The sequence below is a fragment of the Manis javanica genome, chromosome 2, assembly GCF_040802235.1.
Source record: "Manis javanica isolate MJ-LG chromosome 2, MJ_LKY, whole genome shotgun sequence".
NCBI classification, from domain to species: Eukaryota; Metazoa; Chordata; class Mammalia; order Pholidota; family Manidae; genus Manis; species Manis javanica.
Window position 1 is genome coordinate 425,918 of NC_133157.1, and position 21,481 is coordinate 447,398.

Sequence of the window (21,481 nt, forward strand, 5' to 3'; positions counted from 1 at the left end):
TGGATTTCATGTGGCGCAGAAAAGCTAACTTGTGCTGTGTGGATCGATGGGTGCTGGACCAAGGCAAGGCCAAGATGTGCATTAATAAAATGGAACGGGTGGTATATTCCCCAACTCAACAGCGACGTCTTAAATTAATGCCGAAACTCCAGACACGCAAGCCCAGCTCCAAGGGCGCATCCTTGAGCAGCACCGAGGGGCGAGCCCAAGTCCCCAGCCCTGGCTTACAGGACACCGACACGCACTTGCAGGGTGGGCCCCACTCCTCGCCCCGCGCGCTTCCCCAGCCCGCCTTCCCACCCGACACACACCGGAGGGAGCACGGACCCAGAGCGGAGGGGGGTGGGTCGAGGAGGAGCCCCCAGGCCTGGGCCCACCGCGAACCCACGGGGGTAAGAGCGACCGAGACATCCGACTCTGCCCAGCTCTACAAATGAAGCGCTTTATTTACACAGCATCCCTCGAGGCCCCGCCCCAGAGAGAGACCGGCTGTACCCGAGGAGGCTGGTCCCAAGGCAGAGAGCCAGGGGGACGGGCAACTGCAAGTCCTGAGTGGGCCGGGCCGGGCCGGGGGTGAAGGCACGAGGCCCTGGGAGCCCGGTCCCAGGGCAGAGGTCGGCCCGCCCGGAGAAGGCAGCTCAGGTCAGCTCCCGGGGGTCAGACCAGGGTCCGCACCGCCGCAGCTCTGCTCATAGGATGGCGGGGCCTCTGCAAGGAAGAACGAGGTCTGCACGCGGCCTGGGACGCCTCCTCCCCGCCAGGCCCTGGCCCCCCACTCACCATAGGGGTAGCCCCACGAGCTGTACTCTGGGGGGAGGATCAAGGTACTGGTGGTGGGCACCGGCCCTCCGGACCCTTCTGCAAAGTAGGGGACAGTGGCACCTGTGGAGATGCACAAGGGAGGAGGCAGGGGGTGCGGGGCGGGACTGCCATCCGGAGGATGGGGCTCCGGGACGCCCGGCGCACAGCCCAAAGCGCCACGCGGTGGCTGCTGCTGAGAGTGGCTCTTGGTGGAGAGGAAGATGGGGTCCGGGAAATGGGGGCCGCCGGCCTCCGCCTCTTCCTGCGGCGGCGCAGAGGGCACCACTGGGGGTGAGGCTCCGGCAGGCAGCCCTGCGCCTGGCCAAGGGCTCAGCGGGGCATGGTTCACAGCGATGTCGCCGATGAAGACTGGCAGGGTCACTGTGGCTTCTGGCGCCTTCAGAGAAACCTGGGAGGGCAGTGTGGGTGAGGCTCCAGGCTGCCCGCCCGCCCCACCTGCCACGCCCCTCCCCCAGCACCTGCAGGTAGTAGTCCACGTGGATGAGGCTGCAGCCGGGCAGGGCGGACTGGGGCAGGGCGGGCACCAGGATCTGCTCCTGCCACTGCGCCTGCCTCCAGGCCTTGACTGAAGAGCCCTCCACCTCCGCGATGGTCCGCACATCGTAGATCCAGCGCTTGGCCTTATAGGACACTTTCTGGGGAAGGGCCAGACTGTGAGCCTGTGCAGGCTAGCCATCCTCAGCCCCTCAGCCCATGGGGCTGGGCCCCGGCAGCCACCGGGAGCTGACCTGCAGCAGACTGGCCACCACAGGGCCGGTGTCCTTGCCCGACTGGTTCTTGATGTCAGCCTGCAGCCGCAGCACCTGCCCCACAACGTAGCCTCGGAGATCCGTGCTGGCGGTTAGGACCACACTGCCCGTCTTCACCAGCTTGTAGGAGAACTTCTTGGTGGTGGAGGCCACATTGGGTTGCTTGGGGAAGGCAGTGAGGAGGTTTGATGGGTGAGGACAGGCCAGATCCCTGAACCTCTGGGCAAGCCCACTGAGCCTGGCCATCCCTGGCCCTGGACACAGTACGGTCAGCTCAGGACAAAGACCTCTGGCCTTCTGGACCCTTGGCTGGGGACAGGGCATCAGGTGAAGGCGGGGGCCACCCAGGAGGCCACTGTCCCATCCTCACCTCGATGTCTGGGATGCTGTTCAGGTTAAGAGGGTTCAAGATATAGAACACACAGCTGCACTGGTGATCCTTGGAAAAACGTGGCGTGTCGATGGTGGCCCGCACCTGGTGCACGATCTTCCCGAAAGGGCCCTCAAAGGATGTGGGCGCTGTGGCTGGATAGAGAGGGGGCCGGCACTCACCGCCCCCTGCCCCCCTGACCACTCCCCACCCGCTGGCAGCACCAGGCCCGGCAGGCTGGGCTCTCACCAGGAAGCAGGAACTGGAAAGAGAAGCTGTGCTCTCCTGCAGGCAGGCTCCCTGGAGAGAGAGGCAGCTGTCAGGGGCAGGGGCTCCCAGGGGCCCCTAAGTGCCACCGCAGGGCCAGGTCAGAGGCACGAGCACACCAGCTCTTGCTGTGCCTGGCTGCTGGTCTCCAGCGCCACAACAGGACAGGGCCGTGGCATGGGCAGTGGGGACCAGATCTTGGCTTGGACAGAGGGGCAGGGCCCTTCCAGAGGCCTGAGCCCACTCAGATCCAGGAGAGACTGGCCCCCTTCGGTCACCCGGTTCCTGTAAGGTGATGCCCGATGCCTACCAGGGAGAGAGAGCCATCGGGCTGCACAGCCAGGACAGAGACCCCAGAGGCTCCACTCTCAAGCAGGGGCTCCCCCAGGGGGGGTCACTATGGGACGAGGCAAGGAACGGGTGCCCAGACTCACCCTTGTCGGCCAGTGACAGTGTGCTACTGAAGTAGCCCTCTTCCGCCACCCATGCTCCGTCATTGGCCTTGTTAGAGACCCTGCAGGAGCCTGTGCAGGTCACTCGGACGGCTGCAGGGGACAAGCGATGGCGTAAGCCAGATGCGGACCTGGGATTTAGCACAGGGATTCGAGCAGGGCTGGCAGAACCCAGAGCCTGGCAGCCCCACCCAGCTGGGCCCTGGGAGGCCAGCAAGGAGCCTGCTGCCCACTACCCATCGTGAGGCACTCCCAAGGGGCCAGGGTGGTGAAGCACGGAGTTACATCTGTCCTGCAATCCAGAACAGGAGGGCCTCAGTGGTTACCCAGATAACCCCTGGGCAATCCGCAAATTGGTTCCGAGCCAGCCCAGGGCCAGTCAGACCTGTGAAAACTCAGGTCCCTACTGGGGTGCTTGGGCATCTGTGATGAACAGCTGACCTCTGACCCCACCTTCGTGCAGCCTCACAGGCAAGTCAGTTAAACTGGGAGGCACCCCTTCCCACTCCAGGAAGCTAACTGTGAGGCCTCACGCTGCAGGAATGTGGTCAGACCCGCCTGAGTAGATCGGGCACCTTAGAGTCTGGCACACTGGAGGTGGGGACACCCTCGACCTTGTGGGACAGTACTGCCCGGGAGGTCTGATTTTCTGCATTGAGCGATAGGTTGGTCCTCTCCCCAGCTTCCCAGGCAAGGTGCACAGACAAGAAGCTGTTTACAGCAGAGGTTACTGCCATTCTGTGGCCAGGAGCTCAGATTCCTCAGTCCAAGAGACGTGTGCCCAGAGCCCACTACAGCCAGAAGGCCGCTAGGTGACCAGGCCCAGCCAAAGCCAGTCACCGAGGAGGACACAACGGCCAGAGACCCAAGCAGGGAGGGCTATGGGGGTCCCAGCCCTCCTCTCCCTCAGGGCTGAGTCAGTACCAGAGACATCAGCCTTCCCCTTTCCAGCCCCTCTTCTTCCCCAACTCCGTGGTCAGGGGAGAGGAAGGAGGCTCAGAGTCTGACACCTTCCTGACAGAGCCACCCAACAAGAAGAACCTCCTGTCCCAATGCCCAGGGTCAGGGGCCAGCCACAGCAGCTGTGCCCCTGGTCTCTCCAGGCTGGCCCCACCTTGCTGACACCGGCCTCCTGTTGCTGCTCAAACACACTGGGCTTCCTCCCCCTCCCCCCTGCAAACCCTGGCTCCACTCTACCCCATGGGCACTGCCAGTTGCCAGCCCTTGGCCTCTGTGCCAGCCCAGCCCCACCATCCAGACCACAACCCTGGTTTCTAATCCACGCTCTGTCAGCCATCCCCTCCTAGGGCCAGACCTGGAATTGTTCCCACCCCAGAGGTCTGGGACGCCTGCAGTACTCCTGCAGACCAACACAGCCCAAGAGAAACACAGAAGGGAAGGGAACAGGCAGAGGAGACATAGCATGACTAGAAACTAAGGAGAAGACATCTGGGTGGGTCCCAGATGCCACCCTGCTCTAACACTCCCGTGGACAGGGTGCATCCTCCCTGGACTCTGGCTGCCCTTGGAATGCTGGGACCAAAAGAGTATGCTGGAAGGGGTGCAGCTGGTCCCCAGACTCTCCCAGGGCCAAGTGAGCACTGTCAGATGACCCAAGTGGATGGCACGCAGAGCGAGCTGAAGCGTCCCCCTGCCTCCCTCTGTCTGAATTCCTAACCCACAGCACCATGAGTTACAATAAAACGGTTGTTTTAAGCCACTTAGTTTAGGAGTGATTTGTTACTTCAGAGTGACTTCTCCATAGTAGCAGATAACAGAACAGATGCCCAACCTCTAGAAATCAGGGAAATTCAGATGACTTACTATTTTAACCCATCAGCTTGGCAAATATTAAATATTTGACACGTTTGAGAGGAGCTGGTTATATCAATTAAGGTAGGCTAACATGGGGCACCTGGGGAAGAACCAGGCAGGTCTGTGCAGTTTTACACACACAGCAGTTCTTAGAATCTCACCAAGTCTACCCAGGGGCCTGGAGGGACACCCCTTATTCACAGCACACAATCCAGGCAAGCACACCGGTCCAACCGGATGGCTAAAACAGTCATGCACCCGGCCTGGGCCCAGCCCCCGGAATCCAGGTGAACAAGCCACAGGGCACCTGACCCCAGGAAAACAAACAGTATCAAACCAACCCTTGGATTGTCTCAGAGGGGCCCAAGTTCTGTGACCTTCCTGATGCCATGGAAAAAGCCTTTCTTTGCACCCGTGCTGAGGCCCCTTTGGGGCCCAGGCCTGAATGAGCAGCCTCCAATCCCTGTCTTAGTCTAACCACCCTGTCTCTGTCCACTCTCTCCTCTGCAGGAGAACAGTGGAGGCGCAGGGGATGGACACAAGGCAGGCCCGACACTCCTAGCCCATGCTGCTGGAGGTGACCATGGTCACAGGACAGGGGCAGGTGTGTCCTGGCATGGTGCACCCCTCACACCACAGCACCGGGTAAAGGCTGCAGAACTGTACACCATGCCGGTGCATCCACCCTTTGAGGTATGGGGCTGCTCTGGTTCTCTAAGAAAACTCATCACATAGGGGGTACTCCAGAGTGACTTCCGGAACGTTCCTCTCAAGCCAGCACTCCTGTCCAGCAGCCCTTCTCCCTCACCCCACCAGCAGTGTGACCATGAACCTCTGCTCACTCCCTGTTCTCCCACCATCCTCCAGCTCCCACAAACCTGGGGCAGCCAAGCCATCGGCAAATCATTTTGCTACACCTCTGGCCTGCGGGCCGCCTCTCTGCCCTGTTCCCAGGTCTGTAACATGAGCATACTAACAGTGCCCACCTCCCAGGGCTTCTGAGGATTCACAGAGCTGGGAAGTGGGAAGAACAGCCTCAGGTGCATGATGAGAACTCAGTGGGCTGGAGGAGCGGGGGGCTGGCTGCTCTTGTCCGGGCATCGCACACCTTGAGAACAGAATGCGGGGTAGCCTCTGACCCCCAGTGTCAGGTGAGCTGGACCTGAGCTCCTTCCCTAGGCTTCCTCCACATCAGCCCCCAAGGCAGCTAGCGTGCCCATGGCTGAGTGCAGACGGTCACTGTCACTCTTCAGACAAGTATGGGTGGGCAAGACTAGGAGCCCCCCAGACAGGCCTGCTGTCCTCCCTCCCTCTCTGTCCTCCTGGGGGTGCAGGGCTTCCCTGCTGCATCACTGCCGGGTAGAAGGAGCTCAATGGTATCTTCCTTTCCCACTCCCAGGCATGGCTGGAGGAAGCCCGGAGCAGCCCCATCACCCACATCCAGTCCACCTGACGGGGGGGCAGCCCTCTCTGGCCTGAAGTCAGTGAAGTCAGTGGTGTGCCTGCTCCTAGCCCACTCCCCACCATCTCCTTCCCCACTCAGGAGCTCAGCCAGCACTTCTGCAGTCAGGACAATCAGCAGCGGGGCTGGGGAGCTCCCTCCGCCCACGGCCCCCTGTCCATTCACTTACATCCCACCCCCACAAAGAGGCGGGGGTGGGGGGAGGCAGGCATGGGGGGAGTGGAGATGGGGAGCAATATGTACAGCCCAGGCCAGTCACGTACAGCCCAAGCCATCCCTCCGTGGTGGTCAGCATCGGCCTGCTCGCCCTGGGCCCCAGCTATAGGATGGCGACGGGGTGGGTGAACCAGGTGGCAAGCTCTGCGTGGGCTCTGTCATGTCTGCTGCCCCTCCTTCCTGCGGCCCTGCCCTCTCTTCCTCCAGGGGCCTTCCTGCCCCATCTCGCCCCTCACCTCCTGCTTGTGCTCAGGGAAGAGCTGCAGTTCCTGCTGTTCACCTGCCATGACCAGATCAGGCCCAACCCGAACCCTACACCCCAGCTGGGAGGCAGGAAAGGAAGTAACAGGGTCATCAGGAGGAGTGTCCACAGGGCTGACGCCTGATGAGAGACACCTGCACGCGGCTTCTGCCTAGACCCTGCAGCCTCAAAGGGGGACCTGAGAAGGGAAGCCTGACCCAGTGCCCTGTCCACGCCTCAGATGTCAGAGGACAGCACCTGCCAAGAGCCCTCACAAAGACCGCACCAGCAACCTGATCCCCAGTCCCCAAGTCCCAGATGCCCGCACCAGCAACGAGACCGGCCAGAAAGGCTCAGATTCAGCTCCCCGGATGCCTGCTGGGCCCAAGCCTGGGACACGCAGGGAAGAGTAAGACCCTCCCAGCCCGCAAGGACAAGCCTTAGGCTGGTTGTAAGCGGGTGCCGGGTGGCCCCTGCAGGGATCCGCACACCCGGGGAGCCGTCTGTGAAAAACGAGGGCCTGCGCCTGGCGTGTGGGAAGAGAAAGCCCCTCGTGGGCGGGGTTCCAGGTGGGCGCCCCGCAAGTGTGGGTGCAGCGGGCCCGGGATACCCGACAGGGAAGGTCGGAGGCATGCACGTGTCCAAGTCAGACTGGCCTTCGGCAAGGCGGACAGCCCTAAGCCCCCGCCCCGACTCGGGCCGCCCTCAGGAGGACAGGAAGGGCAGATGCGGAAGGACTGGGCCACCCGGACCTCTCAGCTCCGCCCTGCCCGCTGCCGGCCTCCCACCCGCGGGTCTACGCTGCCCGGCAGGCCGCACCCAGCCCTCCTCGCAGCCACCGGGCTATAGCTGAGCCGGATGCGCTACCCGGACGGCGGGAGGGCACACAGGGGGCGGCCGGCGCGCCCTCGGCTCGGCGGGTCGCAGGCCCAGCGCCACCCGCAGCCGCTTCCGGGGCCCCGGACCCTCCGCAGGTGCGAGCGCGGCCACCTGAGCCCCGCCCGGCCCGCCCGCCCTGGGGGTACCCTGCGCCCACCTCGGAAGGGCAGCGGCGCCCCCAGGCGCACGCGCACGGCCCCCACCAGCGGTTCCCCCGGGCTGTAGACGACGCGGCCGTGGCCCAGGCGGACCTCGAAGAGCTGCACCCGCCCCATGCCGCGGCCCTAGCGGGGGCGGCCGCGAGGTGCCGCCCCTGCCCGGCGCCGCGCTCCGCGCTCCGCCCCCCGCCCCCTGGGCCCGGGCCCGCCCCTGGCCGGCCGCCCCGCCCCCAGCCCCGCCCCTGGGCCTCCCAGCCCGCCCCGCCCCCTCCGGTCCCGCAGGCTGAAGGTCGCGCGCAGCTCGCTGGAACCCGGCCAGCGGCGCGTGGGGTGCCCCGGGAGCGTGGCGGGCTCACCGGGACAGGGGACGGGCGTGACCCGTGCCCCCTCCCCGTCCCCGCCTGCGTCGCGGCGGGCTCGCCCGGGGTCTCCCCCGCCCCGCGTCCCTCGACCAGGACGACACCAGCGCTCCAGTGGGGCGACTTGGGGCGAAGGCCTGAATGCCAGAGGCCGACTCCGCAGACCTGGGCGGGCAGGGGTGGCGCGCGCAGCGCAGGAGAGCGGGTAGCGACTCGGACTGACTGCTGTGAAGGGCACCTTGTGGAGCGACACTGCGGAGGGTGGGCTCGAACGCGCCTGGAGAGTCATGGAGAGATCCTGCCGACCAGCCAAACGCCGGAGGCCTCAGCAGGGCGTCGAGGCGACTCAGAGTTTTGTCCAGACAGGCGTTTTCGAGGAGACTGGACCAGGGGTGTGGGGAAGTCATGACAAGCAGCCAGACGCCCACCAGGCACCCACGTGCACTGGGCGTCTGGGTGCAGGCAAGAGTTTGAGATTCGTTCCACCCGTTTGTAGCTGGTAACTCAGGTCAGGGCGCTCATGACATCAGAGTTTGCCGGTGAAAGCCGCAGAAGCCTAATCTAGCACTCCAGGAAAAAGAGAGGGCACTGCTGCCCCCACCTTCCTCAGGACTCTCGTGTTCCAGAGGGGCGTGTCTGATTAGCCACACTTTTTGACACTTTCCTGTCTATACTGTGCAAGTGGAGTAATCCTTAACAAGAAGCAGGCTGCCCTGGGGAAGCTGGGGATTGTGAGCAGCCCCAAAATTCCAAATGTCTACAACGGAAGTCGAGAAGGAAGCGTTCCAAGGAGGGAGAGAAGCTGTCAGCTGCTGTGAGATGGAGTGGATATGGGCAGAAAATGGGTGGCCTTTGTGCCAGGCTACCCTTTATCTCCCTCAGCTGGACCCCTTATGGCTCTGCATACCTTTTATTCTGACGCCATTACCCACTCATCCCCCTTTTGGGAAATTCTGCTGCTGGGCCCTCACATCCGCCATCAGCACATACACCCTGACTTCTCTTTTCTCTAAATATTCCTTCCTTCTTGCTCTGTGGAACCCAGGCTTCCCCCAGCCTCTCAAGCATAGATACTCATTCCCATGAAGCCCATGTGCCCCAGGGCCTGGAGACAGAGTGCAGACTCCCCTGACTATGACCACTTACAGACCATTTCCTCTCACCCTTTAACTCTCGTTTTCTCAGAATTGCAATCCTCCGCCCTCCACTCTTGCTGTCATCTTCAAAGCCCAGCCCAGGCCCCCCCATTTCTTGGCAATTTCAGCTCCTGACTCACTGTCCTCTCCAACACCACTCTTGCAGGAATTCCTAGTGATGTCAGAATCCACAGAGGGGACCCTCTCCATCTCCCCTCCTGGCCTCTATCTTAAAATGTACCTGGGATTCGTTTCAGTGAAGTATGGCAAAGTGACAGAGAGTCACTGCCTTGCACGAAGGGCTTTGCACTCAAAATTCCCAAGAGGAGGGGCACATACGAAGCACGTGGCCAGACAGGAGACAAAGGAGAGCGTGTCCCAGGGCCTTTATCACACTTTGCCTGGGAAGGAATGGGCTGTGCAGCACAGGCAAGTTAGAGCAAGCTTGGGCAGTTTGAATGATTTCAGTGGGCTCTGGGTTATAGGGGTGGCCTCTAGCTGTCCAGTTCCTGGCCCTGCTATGATTTAGGATGGGAATATTAGCTAAGTGTGTGAGTTGGATAAAGGAGATGGTCGGTGATGTGGGCTGTGGACTGGCTAGTTTTCATATGAAAGCTGTACTCCCGGGCAAGTTGTTTGCTAGCTAGAGGAATTAGCCAGCCATGGAGGTGCAGTCTGTCCCCAGCCAGCCAGGGCCCCAAGATTTCAAAACATTGTAAGATACAGAAAAAAAAAAAAAACAATGTATTCAATATAACTCTCATTCCCATGACTCCTCTCCTCTGAGGACCTTCTCCAGCTGTCTTCAGCAGCTCCCTCCTAGGGCTTGGTTAGTTTGTCTGCAAGGATATCTGCCCCAAACTCCTCCCCTCCCTTTACTTCCACCCTCTTCCCTCACCAGAAGGTGGGCTTCATCCCCTGCCATTGAGTCTGGGCTGCCCCCATGACTTGCTTTACTTGGCAGAACTTTGACCAAAGAGATCCCACACCAGTTCAGGCTCTAGGGAGGCTTCTGTTTTTATTATCTTGGCGCCCTGAGCTTCCACATAAACACATCTGGTTATCCTGCTGGAGAGCCCATGAGACAGAGTGAGTGCCTGGACATGTGAATGAACACTCCCTGATGGCCATGGCATCATGAGGGACCCTGGCTGCGTTGATGTCTGCTATTGCGTAATAAACCAACCCAACATTTATTGCTTATTCTGGAAACTAAGCTGCACCCAATCAGGAGGCTCTCCCACTCTGCACAGTGTCTGCTGAGGATAGAATGCTTACACTTCTGCCACTTTCACTTGGAGGCTGGCCAGGCATCTCTTCATGAGGCCGCTTTGCCTGGCTGGTTTGGGGTTCGGCACAGCATGATGGTCTCCAGATAATGACACTGATCACCTGGTGGCAGGCCCCCAAGGAGGAAGGTAAAGCTGCCAGTCCAAAAGTCCTGAAACTTTCTACCACATTAAATGCATCAAGACAGTCAGAGGACTAGTGTGGGTGGAGCATCACATGCTTACAGGGAGGGAGGAATTGGTAACAAAATTTCAGACAACTGACCACGCCAGTCAACAGCAGAAGACACAACCAGCTAAAACCACTCGAGTTCAGATTCATGAAAAAATAAAGTTGCTTTAAGCCACTGAGTTTCAGGGTGGTTTATTATACAGCAATAGATAATTGGAACAATTGCTATAGAAGTGATATACTGCCATGACCAAATTCTAAAATGTGGCACTGACTCCGGAAGCAGGCAGCGGGAGGACATGGGCAGTGCAGTGGCGTGACTATTGCCTGTGGTAACTTGGAAGACAGAAAATGGGTCTAATGATCTGATTTCTTGACAGAAAACTTATAAGGGCCAACTGGCTTCTTTCAGTTGTTTATGCTAAACTGGAATAAAGAAAATAGAAATGAACTAAAGAAGAAACTTTAGTTCCATGTTCCAGCAGAAGTTTCCAAGCCAGATTTTGCTGGGTTAGAAAATTAAACCTATTTCTCATTCCCAGCCTTTCCAAGCAGCAAACGGTTCTCAAGGTAAGAAATGGCATCATGGTGAAGATTAAATCCAGGATACTGCCAACAAAATATGACCTTGGGATTAAAATAAATTCAATAGTGTGTTTGTATGATCTCTGGTTAGGACCGCTGAAAGATTCTGTGGAGTGGGGTGGGGGGGCAATCCTCGTAGACTCGGTCAGCATGTAAAAGGGCTTCTTGACCCATTGATCTGACTTCTAGCCACCAGGACAGAGAGGAAGGAAGAGGCTTCCCAGCATTTACGGTGTAGCTTTTGTCTAATTAAATGAGGTAAAATTTGGTAGAAAATCCGCAGTTTTTTTTAAGGTTTGTATCTGCTTGAACTAAAATATACAGAGTTTGAAATAAAAGAGGACTCTGAGCCCTCAACTTTCCACAGGCAAGAAGCAGGCTGAGGAAGGTACTCAGCTGCAGACATGGGACATCTCCTACGGAATAGAGAGGATGATAGAGATTGCAGAGGCTGGGAGCCCAGAGGGGGAAGCCAGGAACTGCTGGAAATAGGAGATGAGGGAAACATCTGCAGGGAGCAAATATGCCCCCATCAGGGAACACTGTGAACAGGTGTCTGGCTGGCCTTCAAAACTCTATGAACCAGTGTCTTTAGGGTACACCCCTCCTCTTTGAATGCGGTGTCTATCCATTTATCCTGTGCTTCACTGTGGAATGTTGGGCACTGGGTGGGGGCAGAAACATGTCTCTGGAGCAGAAGGGCCCACAAATGGGGTGCCTTATCCACATCTGGCCCTGTTGCACATCACAAGAGACTGGACCCTAGCCAAATGCCTAAACGAGATGGTAATTCTGGGGGTCTTGGGAGGCTGAGTGCAATCTTCGTGTGGGAGAAGCAAGATTCATTCATTAGGGGCTAGAGGGCAGACAGGGGTAGGCTGGCCATTCCACTGGCAAACTCCCAGTGACCCACCCACACTTCGCTTTTAATCCACACACTTTGCTTGTCAAGGTAACAAGTGCCCTTGTGTTTTTCAACCTATAGATTAATTCCCAGTCCTCTCTGTATGAGACCTGTCTGCAGAGTTTGATGTAGCTGGTCCCTCACTCACATGGCAATGTAACTGTTGCATACACTGTCTTCACTTGGCTCCCAGACCACCCCCGTCTCTTTCTCTTACCTGGCATCTTCATTCCCTTTATTGTGTCCTCCTCTTTCCAACCTCTCCTCCCCTTAATATGGGAATACCTAGGGCTTGCCTCTGCCCTCTCTTTTCCTCTATCAGCATTTTCTCCCATAGTGATCTCATCCAGTTGCATGGCTTTAAATGCAACAAATATGCTAATGAACACCCAGTGTATACCCCCAGGCTGACGTTGCCCCTGAACTGTATACTCCTGTGTTCAACTGCCTTGTAACCTTAACATGTGGCCTGAGAGAGAAACACATACTTATTTTGCTAAGCCTCTGAGAATCTGGGGTTGCCACTGTAGGATAACTAGGGCGCCCCTGATTGCCACAGAACACTGCCCCACACGTCCCAACGCCTCTCTTGGCTGGTGCTCGGATTCACTTGCTAGCAGCCTTCCTGCTTCCATCCTTTTCCCCACACACCAAGTCCCCGTCAGCCGGTGTGTCTCACTGGAAAGCTGCTCCTCTATTCAAATCCTCCAGTGGCCTCACTTCTTCCTGGGTGTAAAAGCCCCTCCTCTCTGGCCTTATCCCCTGTTGTTTCTGTTCACTGCAGTCTGGTCACAAGGGCCACGTCCACTTTTCGAATGTGCCAGATATGCGCCCAGTTCAGGGCCATTGCAGTGGCCCTTCCCTCCGCTGGGAAAGCTCTTTCCCTATGTGGCCACACGACTCACCCTCATCCTACCAACGCTTGTTCAAAGTGACTTGTCGATGAGGCTACTCTGCCCACCACCTTCATTAGAAACCCCCAAAACCTAAAGCTGATCTACTTGTCTCCCCACAGCATCTGTCATTTTCTAACATGGCATAGAACTCATGGACCTTGCTGCCCGCCTCACTGGAATACAAGCGTCATGCACTTGTGTAGAGAGCAATTTCAGCGGGTGGTGTGGGTGAAGGGCGGCTGGAGTATTGCCAGGAGACACGCGTGGTAGGCAGGAGGCCCCCCTAAGGCCCTGGAGTTCCTCGTTAGGGAGGCCCTGGACCAGGCTGTTCCGGGAGGAGATAGTCCGTGGCCAGGGAAGGCGGCTGTCAGTGCCCGGCCAGCCGGCAGCTCGGTGGGTTGGAGGCGGCCGTCTTCCCTCGCCGTATAGGCACTGGCCCGCCCTTGCTCCACAGTGGCCTGAAGCTTCCTGCCCGCTGCCCTGAGGACGGGGGAGCGTCCACGGGAGCCGTGGCGAGTCCCGCAGAGACCCCAGCTGCAGGGCCCCTCTGGCGGCCCGAGCGCATAGCCAAGCCGGCTCCTAGAGGGGCGGCACGGGACCAGGTTCCGGCCACGGGGTCGAAGCCGGGGGCCGGGGGCCGGGATCAGGGTGCTGGGGGCCCGGATCGGGAGCCCGAGCCCCACAGCCAACACAAAGCTTCCCGCGAAACTGACGTTGGGCTGGGCGGCCGGGCAGGCACCGCCCCCAGCTTCTCCCTCCCCAGCGTTCGCCCTGCTCCGCAGCGCGCCGGCGCACTCACTCTCCTCCCATTGGCCGCGGCGCGGCGGCGCGCGCCGGCTGGCGAAGTGCGCGCCCCGCGGTTGGCCCGGCGGCAGCGGGCGGGGGTGTGTCCGCACCGAGCCCCGCCCCCAGGCCCGCTTGCCCTGGTGCGCGCGGTGGCGGCGGTGGCGGCGGCGGCGGCGGCGCGTGGCAGGACCGGCGGGTGCGAGGCGGCGGCGGCGGCGGCCCCAGCCCGGCCCAGCCTCGTCCTGCCCGGCCCGACCCCGGCCCGCCCGGCCGGCGCGCCGCGGCCCACTCCGTCCCGGCCCGGCGCCTCCCGAGGGAGCGGCGCCGCCGGCCGAGCGCAGGCCCGGCCATGACCGACTTCAAATTGGGCATCGTGCGGCTCGGCCGGGTGGCAGGGAAGGTGAGTGGCGCAGGGCGGCAGGTGCGGGCCGGGTAGTGCGGAGCCGGAGCCAGGAGAGCCAGGCATGCGGGGCCGGAGACGCGAGATCGGGGGGCGGGGACCGAGGGCCGGGGCCCGGGATCCGGGGCGCGTGGCAGCCCTCCTGCGGCGCGGCCTTGGGCGGACCGTGCGCCGCGCACCGTGACCGGGAGGAGGGCCCGGCGGGCTGCGCCTGGGCGGCGGGGGGCGCTCGTGCCTGCCGGTCCGCGGCGGGGCTTCGCGCAGGCTTGGCGCTGCAGCGGTGGCCACGTCTGGCCGACCTCAGTGGGCCCCAGAGCAGGGCGTCCCTCTGCTTCTCTCCCTTACCTGGCCCCGCCCTCCGCGTGTTCGAGGCTGGGCTTCCTGGCACCTGTGGGCATTGAGGCTTGGCTGTTTCCAGGAGCCGGCCCGCCGTGCAGCTGCACCAGCCGCGGACCTTACCCTGGATGGGAACCCTGTTCCTATCACCAGCGGCGGAAGCTTCTGGTGGGAGAGGAGCAGAGGCAGTCAGATGAAGGTAAAACCGATTCAGATCCTAGACAAAAGCTTTCCAGGCAAGAGTGAGACTGGTCCTTTTGGGGGACCATTTCCTGTCTCCTGCAAGAAGGCTGCGGCTTCCTAACCAGGGAAGGGCGGGCTCCCCATCAGCTCTGAGAACCTTTCTAACTCAGGGACTGGTGGCATTAATATCATCCCCTAAAATTTTATTTGGAGCATTTCAAACAGGCAAAAAGCTAAAAAGGACAACTCAGTGAACACCAGTGTACGACCACCCAGTTTAGTGTTAGCAGAACCCTTCTGAATATCCCACTCAGTCTTGGTCCTTTTTCTCTAATCCCGAGAAGCTGCATCTTTGGACTAGGTGTGTGGGCACGTTAGAACACGGCTCAGAGGTTGGCCGGGCTACGGGCGCTTCCTGTGGTTAGTCTCATGCCAGGGAAGTGGAGCCTGGAACCTGCTGCTCTGGTACAGTCTCGAGTGGGAAATGGCCAGCTCTCAGCACGTCTGCCTGCTTTTTGGGATGGAATGGACCGTGCCCCTCATCTGGTTTCCCCCTTTAGTCTGAAGGGGCTGTTTCCGCCTGCTGCCAGCACCTTACCCTGGTCCCAAGGGTAATGTCGTGACACATGGTTAATTTGCAGACCAAGTACACGCTGATAGACGAGCAGGACATCCCGCTGGTGGAGGGCTACTCCTTCGAGGTAAGGATGGCCACCCCTCTGCCGGCCTGCTTTTGGTCAGTGCCTGGGGAGGGTCGTGATGGACGGATGGGTTTTCTTCCCTGTGACATGAGGGCGACCTGGCTGCCACTGCCTTGTCGGTCACCCACTCCCCGGTTGCTGGCTCTTCTGAGCAGCAGACCGAATTGTGCCATGTTTGTGTCCTACAAGCCCGGGCTCCCTAGGAGACTGCCCACTGCTACCTCACCTCGCCTTTCCCCTGACCTCGGCCCCATCACACCCTGTGCTCCAGCCCCCCATCTCACCTCCGCGAGTCCCCCGGTCTGTGTGCCACCATCCTGCCACCTCCTTTGGAAACCACCACACCTTTATCTCAGCCCTTGCTTTTATAGAAGCTGCCTGTTCAGGGTTTATCTTTCTCACTGGATTGTGGGCTTTTCTTAAGGGCAGGAAAACTTATTTCTTTGTGTCCATGGTGTTCTGCAAAGAGTGCTTCAGGAGTGTGTCTTGCTCAGATGTAAGAGCATGCTCGCCCGGACATGGTCGGCTCTCTGCGCTTTGGGTCTGGTGGAGCCCTCCCTGCAGACCCGACTCCCAGCAGAAGGCCAGGCATTGTTTCCTCTGGCTTGGTGGTTCCACTGGTCTTTTCTAAGAGGGATTTGAGGTATTGCTGGGAGTTGGAGGCCTTTTAACAGACCTGCTCCTTCTTCCTTCTCAGGCCCGGATGGAAGTAGACGCAGATGGAAACGGTGCTAAGATATTTGCATATGCCTTTGACAAAAACCGTGGTCGGGGCTCAGGGAGGCTCCTTCACGAGCTGCTGTGGTGGGTATTTTCAAGCTACTTGCTTCTCCTTGGCTCCTGCGTGAGCCCTGAGGTGCTGTCCTTGCTGCTTTCTTGAGTCTCCCAGTTGCTCTTGTGTCATTGCCACTGCTCAGAAGAGTGGCTGATGGGCATTAGGTGGCACTAAGAGGGCAGGCGAAAAGTCTCCAGATACCAAGTGTACTTTCTGCTCAGCTGCTTCCTCCTCTGGGGGAGGGTGGGTCTGACCCCCTCACCAGGCTCTTGCTGAGCCTGTTGGTGGCATGTGGGGAAGGCGCTGCGTCTTCTTGGTGCACACAGTGGGGCTCTGAAATGCTCGGGACCACTCCAGTGGGTGGTCCCCACGCTGTGTGTTTGATGGCTTGGGGTTCCAGCCGTGGCTCCCTGCACCCCATTCCTGAATCAGGAGGTGAGCCGTCAACATGGGTTGTTCTGGTTGGGCCACAGACTGACATACCTGGATTCTGCCTGGCAGCCTTGTTTCTGATGTGTCCCTGCCAGTGTGACAAGGGGCCAGTCCAGGTCATGTGGCTGCGATGTCCGGGAAGGTCAGAGAAGCCATCTAGGACGTTGTCTGTTTCCTAGGGAGCGGCACAGGGGGGGCGTCGCGCCCGGGTTTCAGGTCGTGCATCTCAACACTGTGACGGTGGACAACCGCCTGGACAACCTGCAGCTGGTGCCATGGGGCTGGCGGCCCAATGCCGAGGAGACCTCCAGCAAGCAGAGGTGGGTCTCCTTAGGGCAAAGATGCTGGCAGAAGCGTGTCTGAGGAAGACCACCCCCAAGCTCTCATTCCCAAGAGGGGCCCACGCCTCTGCTCTGTGCTGAGGCCTCTGTGGGTTTGGAGACCTTAGTTACTTTCCCTCAAAGTGTGGGCCTCCTTGCCTTTATGAGAGCCAGGTAAGAGTTTGATGATTACCATTTTGGGTTGATTGGCTCTAGTGGGGAGGAGGTTGTCTGGGTCAGACGCCTGCTGATGGGCAAAACTTGCCGCGAGCCCAAGAAGCATCTGGTGCCTGAGTCACAGGGATGCCCTGTGCACACGGGTCCTTTTGTCATGCTTTTTGCTAAACAGTTTGCCTGAGCCGTGGCTTAAAGGAAATAGGACAGTGTGGTTTGGAGTCTTGGCTGCTTGGCCTTCACCCCTCCACCTGAAAACGGCCTCTACTGTGAATAGCACCAGCATCCGGCTTGGGTGGGGAGGGTGCTCCCAGGGCAGGTCCTGAGCTTCACAGATTCCTTGGGAAGAGCTGGGGGCCATCAGGGTGGGAGTCGGGGCTGGAATGAACCCATGTCCTCGGCTGCACGTCCTTTACTGGCTCCCAGGGTTTCTGAGCATGTCCTCGGGCCATCAGTGGCGTGGCCTCCCCATTACTCCCACAGACGTCAGTGAGGTTGAGGGGCTGGGGCTTCTTAATCTCTTAGTGATGGGTGGAGACCGGTGGGACCTTCCCAGTCACCACTGTCACTGTCAGGTGGCTGGAGCCCCACAGGGTGGAGGGGGGAAGTGGGCGGGGACCGCTCTGCCAGCCACTGTTGGCAGGGAGGAGACAGTCCCCCCCGGCTGTGAGGATTGTGCCCAAACTGGCATGGCTGCAGCCCGGGGGTGTCCTGTATAGCACACACCCATCACTTCGGCAGGACAGCAGGGGCTGGGGCTTCCTGCTCTAAAAGTTTGGTCTTTGACCCTTAAATTTCCTCACATTGGTCTTGGGGGCAGCTGACCCTTTTATAATAGTTGAATAGGTTTGTTGCTTTCCTGGGGATTATGTTATTCTGCACTTTTGCTTGCAAGTGGCAGAAACTGGGACCAATTTGGTTGTAGCAAAAATAGGGCACTCATTGGCTCCCTGGCTGAGATGTAAAAAGTCACAAAGCTGCTGCCTCCAATCTGTTCCTCTGGACTGGCCCAGAGCTGCAGGCTTGCTCCCCACAGGTGGGTGTCCTGGTGGCACCAAAGCAGCCCTGGGACCAGCTCTGGCCACCCCGCAGCTGGGGCAGGGGGCAAAGGTTGTTTTGGCAACGGAAGGCTAAGTGCAGCTCCGCACCCTGGCCCCTGGGCTGCCCAGCAGGTGCGGTGTAGGCACTGGGGGCTGCCTTCCTGGCAGCATATGCTCTCCTGCTGCCCACCCCTCACCCAGCAGCAGAGCTGTGCCCCAAGATATCTGGGCTGTGAATTCTGTCATTTCAGGCAGACCTCCATGTGATTGAAGGTCCAGCTGTCCTGTGGCCACATGTTAGTTCTGCTCATTGCAACACCCTTTGTGGTCACGCTATTAAGTAGCTGCTGTTCATAACGCCAGTTTGGGAAAGGGTCAGTCTCACCCCAGTTGCCTGTTGGTGGTCTCTGCTGGCATGGCCTTTCTGCCCCCCTTCTCTCCTCCCGGGAGGCCCAGGAGCAGCCCCCGAGTCTATGCTCGTCAGCCTCCATCCTGTGTGTCGTCCCAGGGGCCAGTCAGGTAGGGCTGTCCTTGGCCTGCTCCCCGGGTGTAGACCCTGGGCAGTGTTTGCTGCTCTGGTCATGCTCGGAGCCAGCCCGAGTGTGGCCCCAGCTCCAGCTGGCCGGGCGCTCCATCTCCTGCCGTTTCTCAGCTGCTGGCCTCCGCAGCCTGCTCTTGGGGGAACCGTCCCCTCTGAGGGAGCGAGTTGAACTGTGGCTTGTTCCAGGCCCGCAGCTCCTGCCCTGCTTTCCTGGCGTCGCTCCTGTGGGGTGTGAGGGCCTCTGCACAGGTGTGTTCTCCTTCCTCTCTGCCTCCCAGCGCCGGCTGGGACTAAACCCCGCCTCCGCCCCTCTCTCTCATGGGGCTTCACCAGGGGGCTCCGAGGGCAGGCAGCATCTCCCATATCCTGACTTCCATTCTTTTCTTAAAAGAATTTTTCTTAATGCAGTAAAATGCATATCCTATAATGTTACCATTTCAGTCATTTTTAAACGTGCAGTTCAGGGGTATCAGGCAGGTGCGGCCGTCCCTTCTGTCCATCCGTAGAACTTCCCTTCCCAAGCTGAGAGTCTGTCCCCAACTGAACACTTCTCCCTGCCCCTCCCCAGCCCCTGCCCCCACCCCCACCTCCATCTCTGTGGACCTGCCCCTCCAGGGGCCTCCTGGGAGTGGAGTCCCACAGGGTCTGTCCTTCCATGTCAGGCTCGTCTCACGGAGCGCAGTGTCCCCAGGTCCCTGCATGCTGTGGTGCACGTCAGGATTCCCTCCTTTTGAGGGCTCGATAACACTGTGTGCATGGACCACATTTTGCTCATCCATCATCCGTGGACACTGAGGTTACTCCCACATTTTAGCTACTGTGAATAATGTTGCTATGAACACCATGTGTACAAACACTTCCTTGAGACCTTGCTTTCGATTCTTCGGTCATACACCTGGCAGCAGAATTGCTGGGTCATAAGGTAAATCCGGTTTTAACTTTTTGAGGAGCCCCACACTTTTCCACAACAGCTGCACCAAATTCCCTTCTGACCAGGTGTGCACGAGGGCTCCATTTTCTTCACATCTCACCAGTACTGGCTGTTTTGTATTTTGAGAGCCACTCTTTCCCCCAGGTGAGGTGGTGTCTCACTGCGGTTTTGGTTTGCATCTCCGTGGGCATTAGTGATGTGGAGCATCTTTTGATGTGCTTTTTGGCCATTTGTATGTCTTCTTTAGAGAAATGTGCATTTCAGGTTCTTTGCCCATTTTTACCTGTTTATTTTGTTGAATTTTAGGGATTCTTTATATATTCTGGATGTTAATTCTTTATCACATATATGATGTGCAAATATTTTACCTCATTCTGAGAGTTGCCTTTTTGCTCTGTGGATAGCCGTTCATTGTGCAAAGTTTTAAAATTTTCAGTAAGTCCAATTTGTCTATTTTTAATTCCACCAGTGCCTTTGGTGTCGTATCTGCGGTGTGCCTGTCAGTCCCAGGTGTTGGGGACGTTCGTGAACAAGGCAGGCATGGCCTTGTTCTGTATCTTTTAGTGGAAAGACAAGGTGCCCTGAGTACTTGATGGGGAGTAGAGATGCGCCCACACGGTGAGGGTGGCCGAGTAAAGTCAGGCTGCACAGGGCGAGTTTGGGGGCGGGTACCCCGAGCTGTCTGACCTGGAGTCATGTCATTGCCACCCTCCATTCCTTCACCCACCTGGCCCAAGTGTCCTGATGCTTTGGCCTCTCTTTCAGGGAGCAAAGCTTATACTGGCTCGCAATTCAGCAGCTTCCCACGGACCCCATAGAAGAGCAGTTCCCTGTCCTGAACGTGACCCGGTACTATAATGCCAACGGGGACGTGGTGGAGGAGGAGGAGAATTCCTGCACCTACTATGAGTGCCACTATCCCCCCTGCACCATGATCGAGAAGCAGGTACCTGCGCCATAGTGTGAGCTGGCTCCGGGCCGCACACCTGCCGGCCCAGCCCCGGTGGGGGTCTCATGCCCGCAGACCCCTCGGTGCCCCTCCGAGAGCCCCTGGCTCTTGCAGCTTCTCCATGCAGTGGCTGTCCATCACCTGACCAGGGCCCACACCCTCGGTGTCTCTCTCAGTGGACGGGGCTGCCGGGTCCTTCCCGATTCTGAGATGTGGTTCTGCCCCACGTCTGATTCCGGGGCGTGACCGTGAAGCATGGTGGTTGTGTGTGTCCTTTCAGCTCCGGGAGTTCAACATCTGTGGGCGCTGCCAGGTGGCTCGATACTGCGGCTCCCAGTGCCAGCAGAAGGACTGGCCTGCCCACAAGAAGCACTGTCGGGAGAGGAGACGAACCTTCCAGCACGAGCTCGAGCCAGAGCGGTGACCTCGCAGCAGGCGGCAGCGCGGCCCTTGTGCTCCCAGCTCGCTCCCAGGTCCTCCCTGGGCACAGCGGACAGACTGGTGGTTGGACCTGGGGGTGCTGAGGAAGCCAGCGACACGGCACCGCCACCAGAAGACCCTGGGCACAGGCACTGCGCAGCCAGCGCTCCCTGGGGTCTTATCTCCAACGGGCAGTGGGAGCCTCCTGCCAGGACGCTTACTATTTATATGTTCATATGTTTGTAAACTCATGTACAGTTTTTTTTTTTGGTGGGGGGTGGGGGGAGGCCAGTGGGATGGTTAGAAATTACAAGCAGAATCATTTGCTCTGATCCTGAAATGGTGGCGGTCCGGCCACATGTCTGTCACGCAGCAGGAGCTTCTACCGGGAGCTACAGTCCCGAGGAGTGGCCGCATGGGAGTCCTGTCTGGACGGCAAAGTAAAGGGGTGGAATCGCCTAGCATCTTGTCCTTCTCTGCTCTCCTCTCCACCCGTTATGCTGTTGGGGCTTATATCTGAGCAGACTGTGGTCGTCTGAGGGCGTGGGTAGGAAGGTTTGCCCTATTCCTCAGCTTCTGGAAAGAGCATGTGGCGGGGAGTGTGCGTGAGATCCAGGCCTGCACTGGTTTTATGGCCGGAGATGCTGGGGGTGATTTGCCGGCCATTGTTCCGTGGCACAGAGGTTCTTGGTTCCGCCCTGGTAAACTCCCACCTTGATTC

The 21,481-nt window shown here is 59.1% G+C and overlaps 2 protein-coding genes across 7 annotated transcripts; one reads left to right on the plus strand and one right to left on the minus strand.

The window, feature by feature from the left end:
* Nucleotides 1-428: 428 nt before the first annotated feature.
* On the minus strand, nt 429-7,606 carry ARRDC1 (arrestin domain containing 1). 4 transcript variants are annotated; one of them, XM_037007483.2, is made up of 8 exons: nt 7,431-7,604; nt 2,643-2,753; nt 2,191-2,241; nt 1,942-2,096; nt 1,551-1,733; nt 1,281-1,457; nt 781-1,210; nt 429-708 (listed from the first exon to the last, which is right to left on the minus strand). In XM_037007483.2, exons 1-8 carry the CDS (start codon nt 7,546-7,548, stop codon nt 644-646), a joined length of 1,290 nt encoding a protein of 429 aa, XP_036863378.1. In that variant the 5' UTR covers nt 7,549-7,604; the 3' UTR covers nt 429-643. The 4 variants fall into 4 exon arrangements, with proteins under 4 accessions (XP_036863378.1, XP_073077229.1, XP_073077238.1 ...); XM_073221128.1 differs by having other exon boundaries at nt 781-1,457; nt 7,431-7,606; XM_073221137.1 differs by having other exon boundaries at nt 781-1,457; nt 1,942-2,010; nt 7,431-7,572.
* A 6,083-nt stretch (nt 7,607-13,689) lies between these two features.
* On the plus strand, nt 13,690-21,218 carry ZMYND19 (zinc finger MYND-type containing 19). Of its 3 annotated transcripts, XM_037007529.2 has the most exons (7): nt 13,696-13,958; nt 14,377-14,493; nt 15,119-15,178; nt 15,876-15,982; nt 16,565-16,705; nt 20,157-20,337; nt 20,621-21,218. In XM_037007529.2, the coding sequence occupies exons 1-7, from the start codon at nt 13,908-13,910 to the stop codon at nt 20,762-20,764; spliced, it is 801 nt and encodes a 266-aa protein (XP_036863424.1). In that variant the 5' UTR covers nt 13,696-13,907; the 3' UTR covers nt 20,765-21,218. The 3 variants fall into 3 exon arrangements, with proteins under 3 accessions (XP_036863425.1, XP_036863424.1, XP_036863426.1); XM_037007530.2 differs by lacking the exon at nt 20,157-20,337 and having other exon boundaries at nt 13,690-13,958; XM_037007531.2 differs by lacking the exon at nt 14,377-14,493 and having other exon boundaries at nt 13,697-13,958.
* The last annotated feature ends 263 nt before the right edge of the window (nt 21,219-21,481 follow it).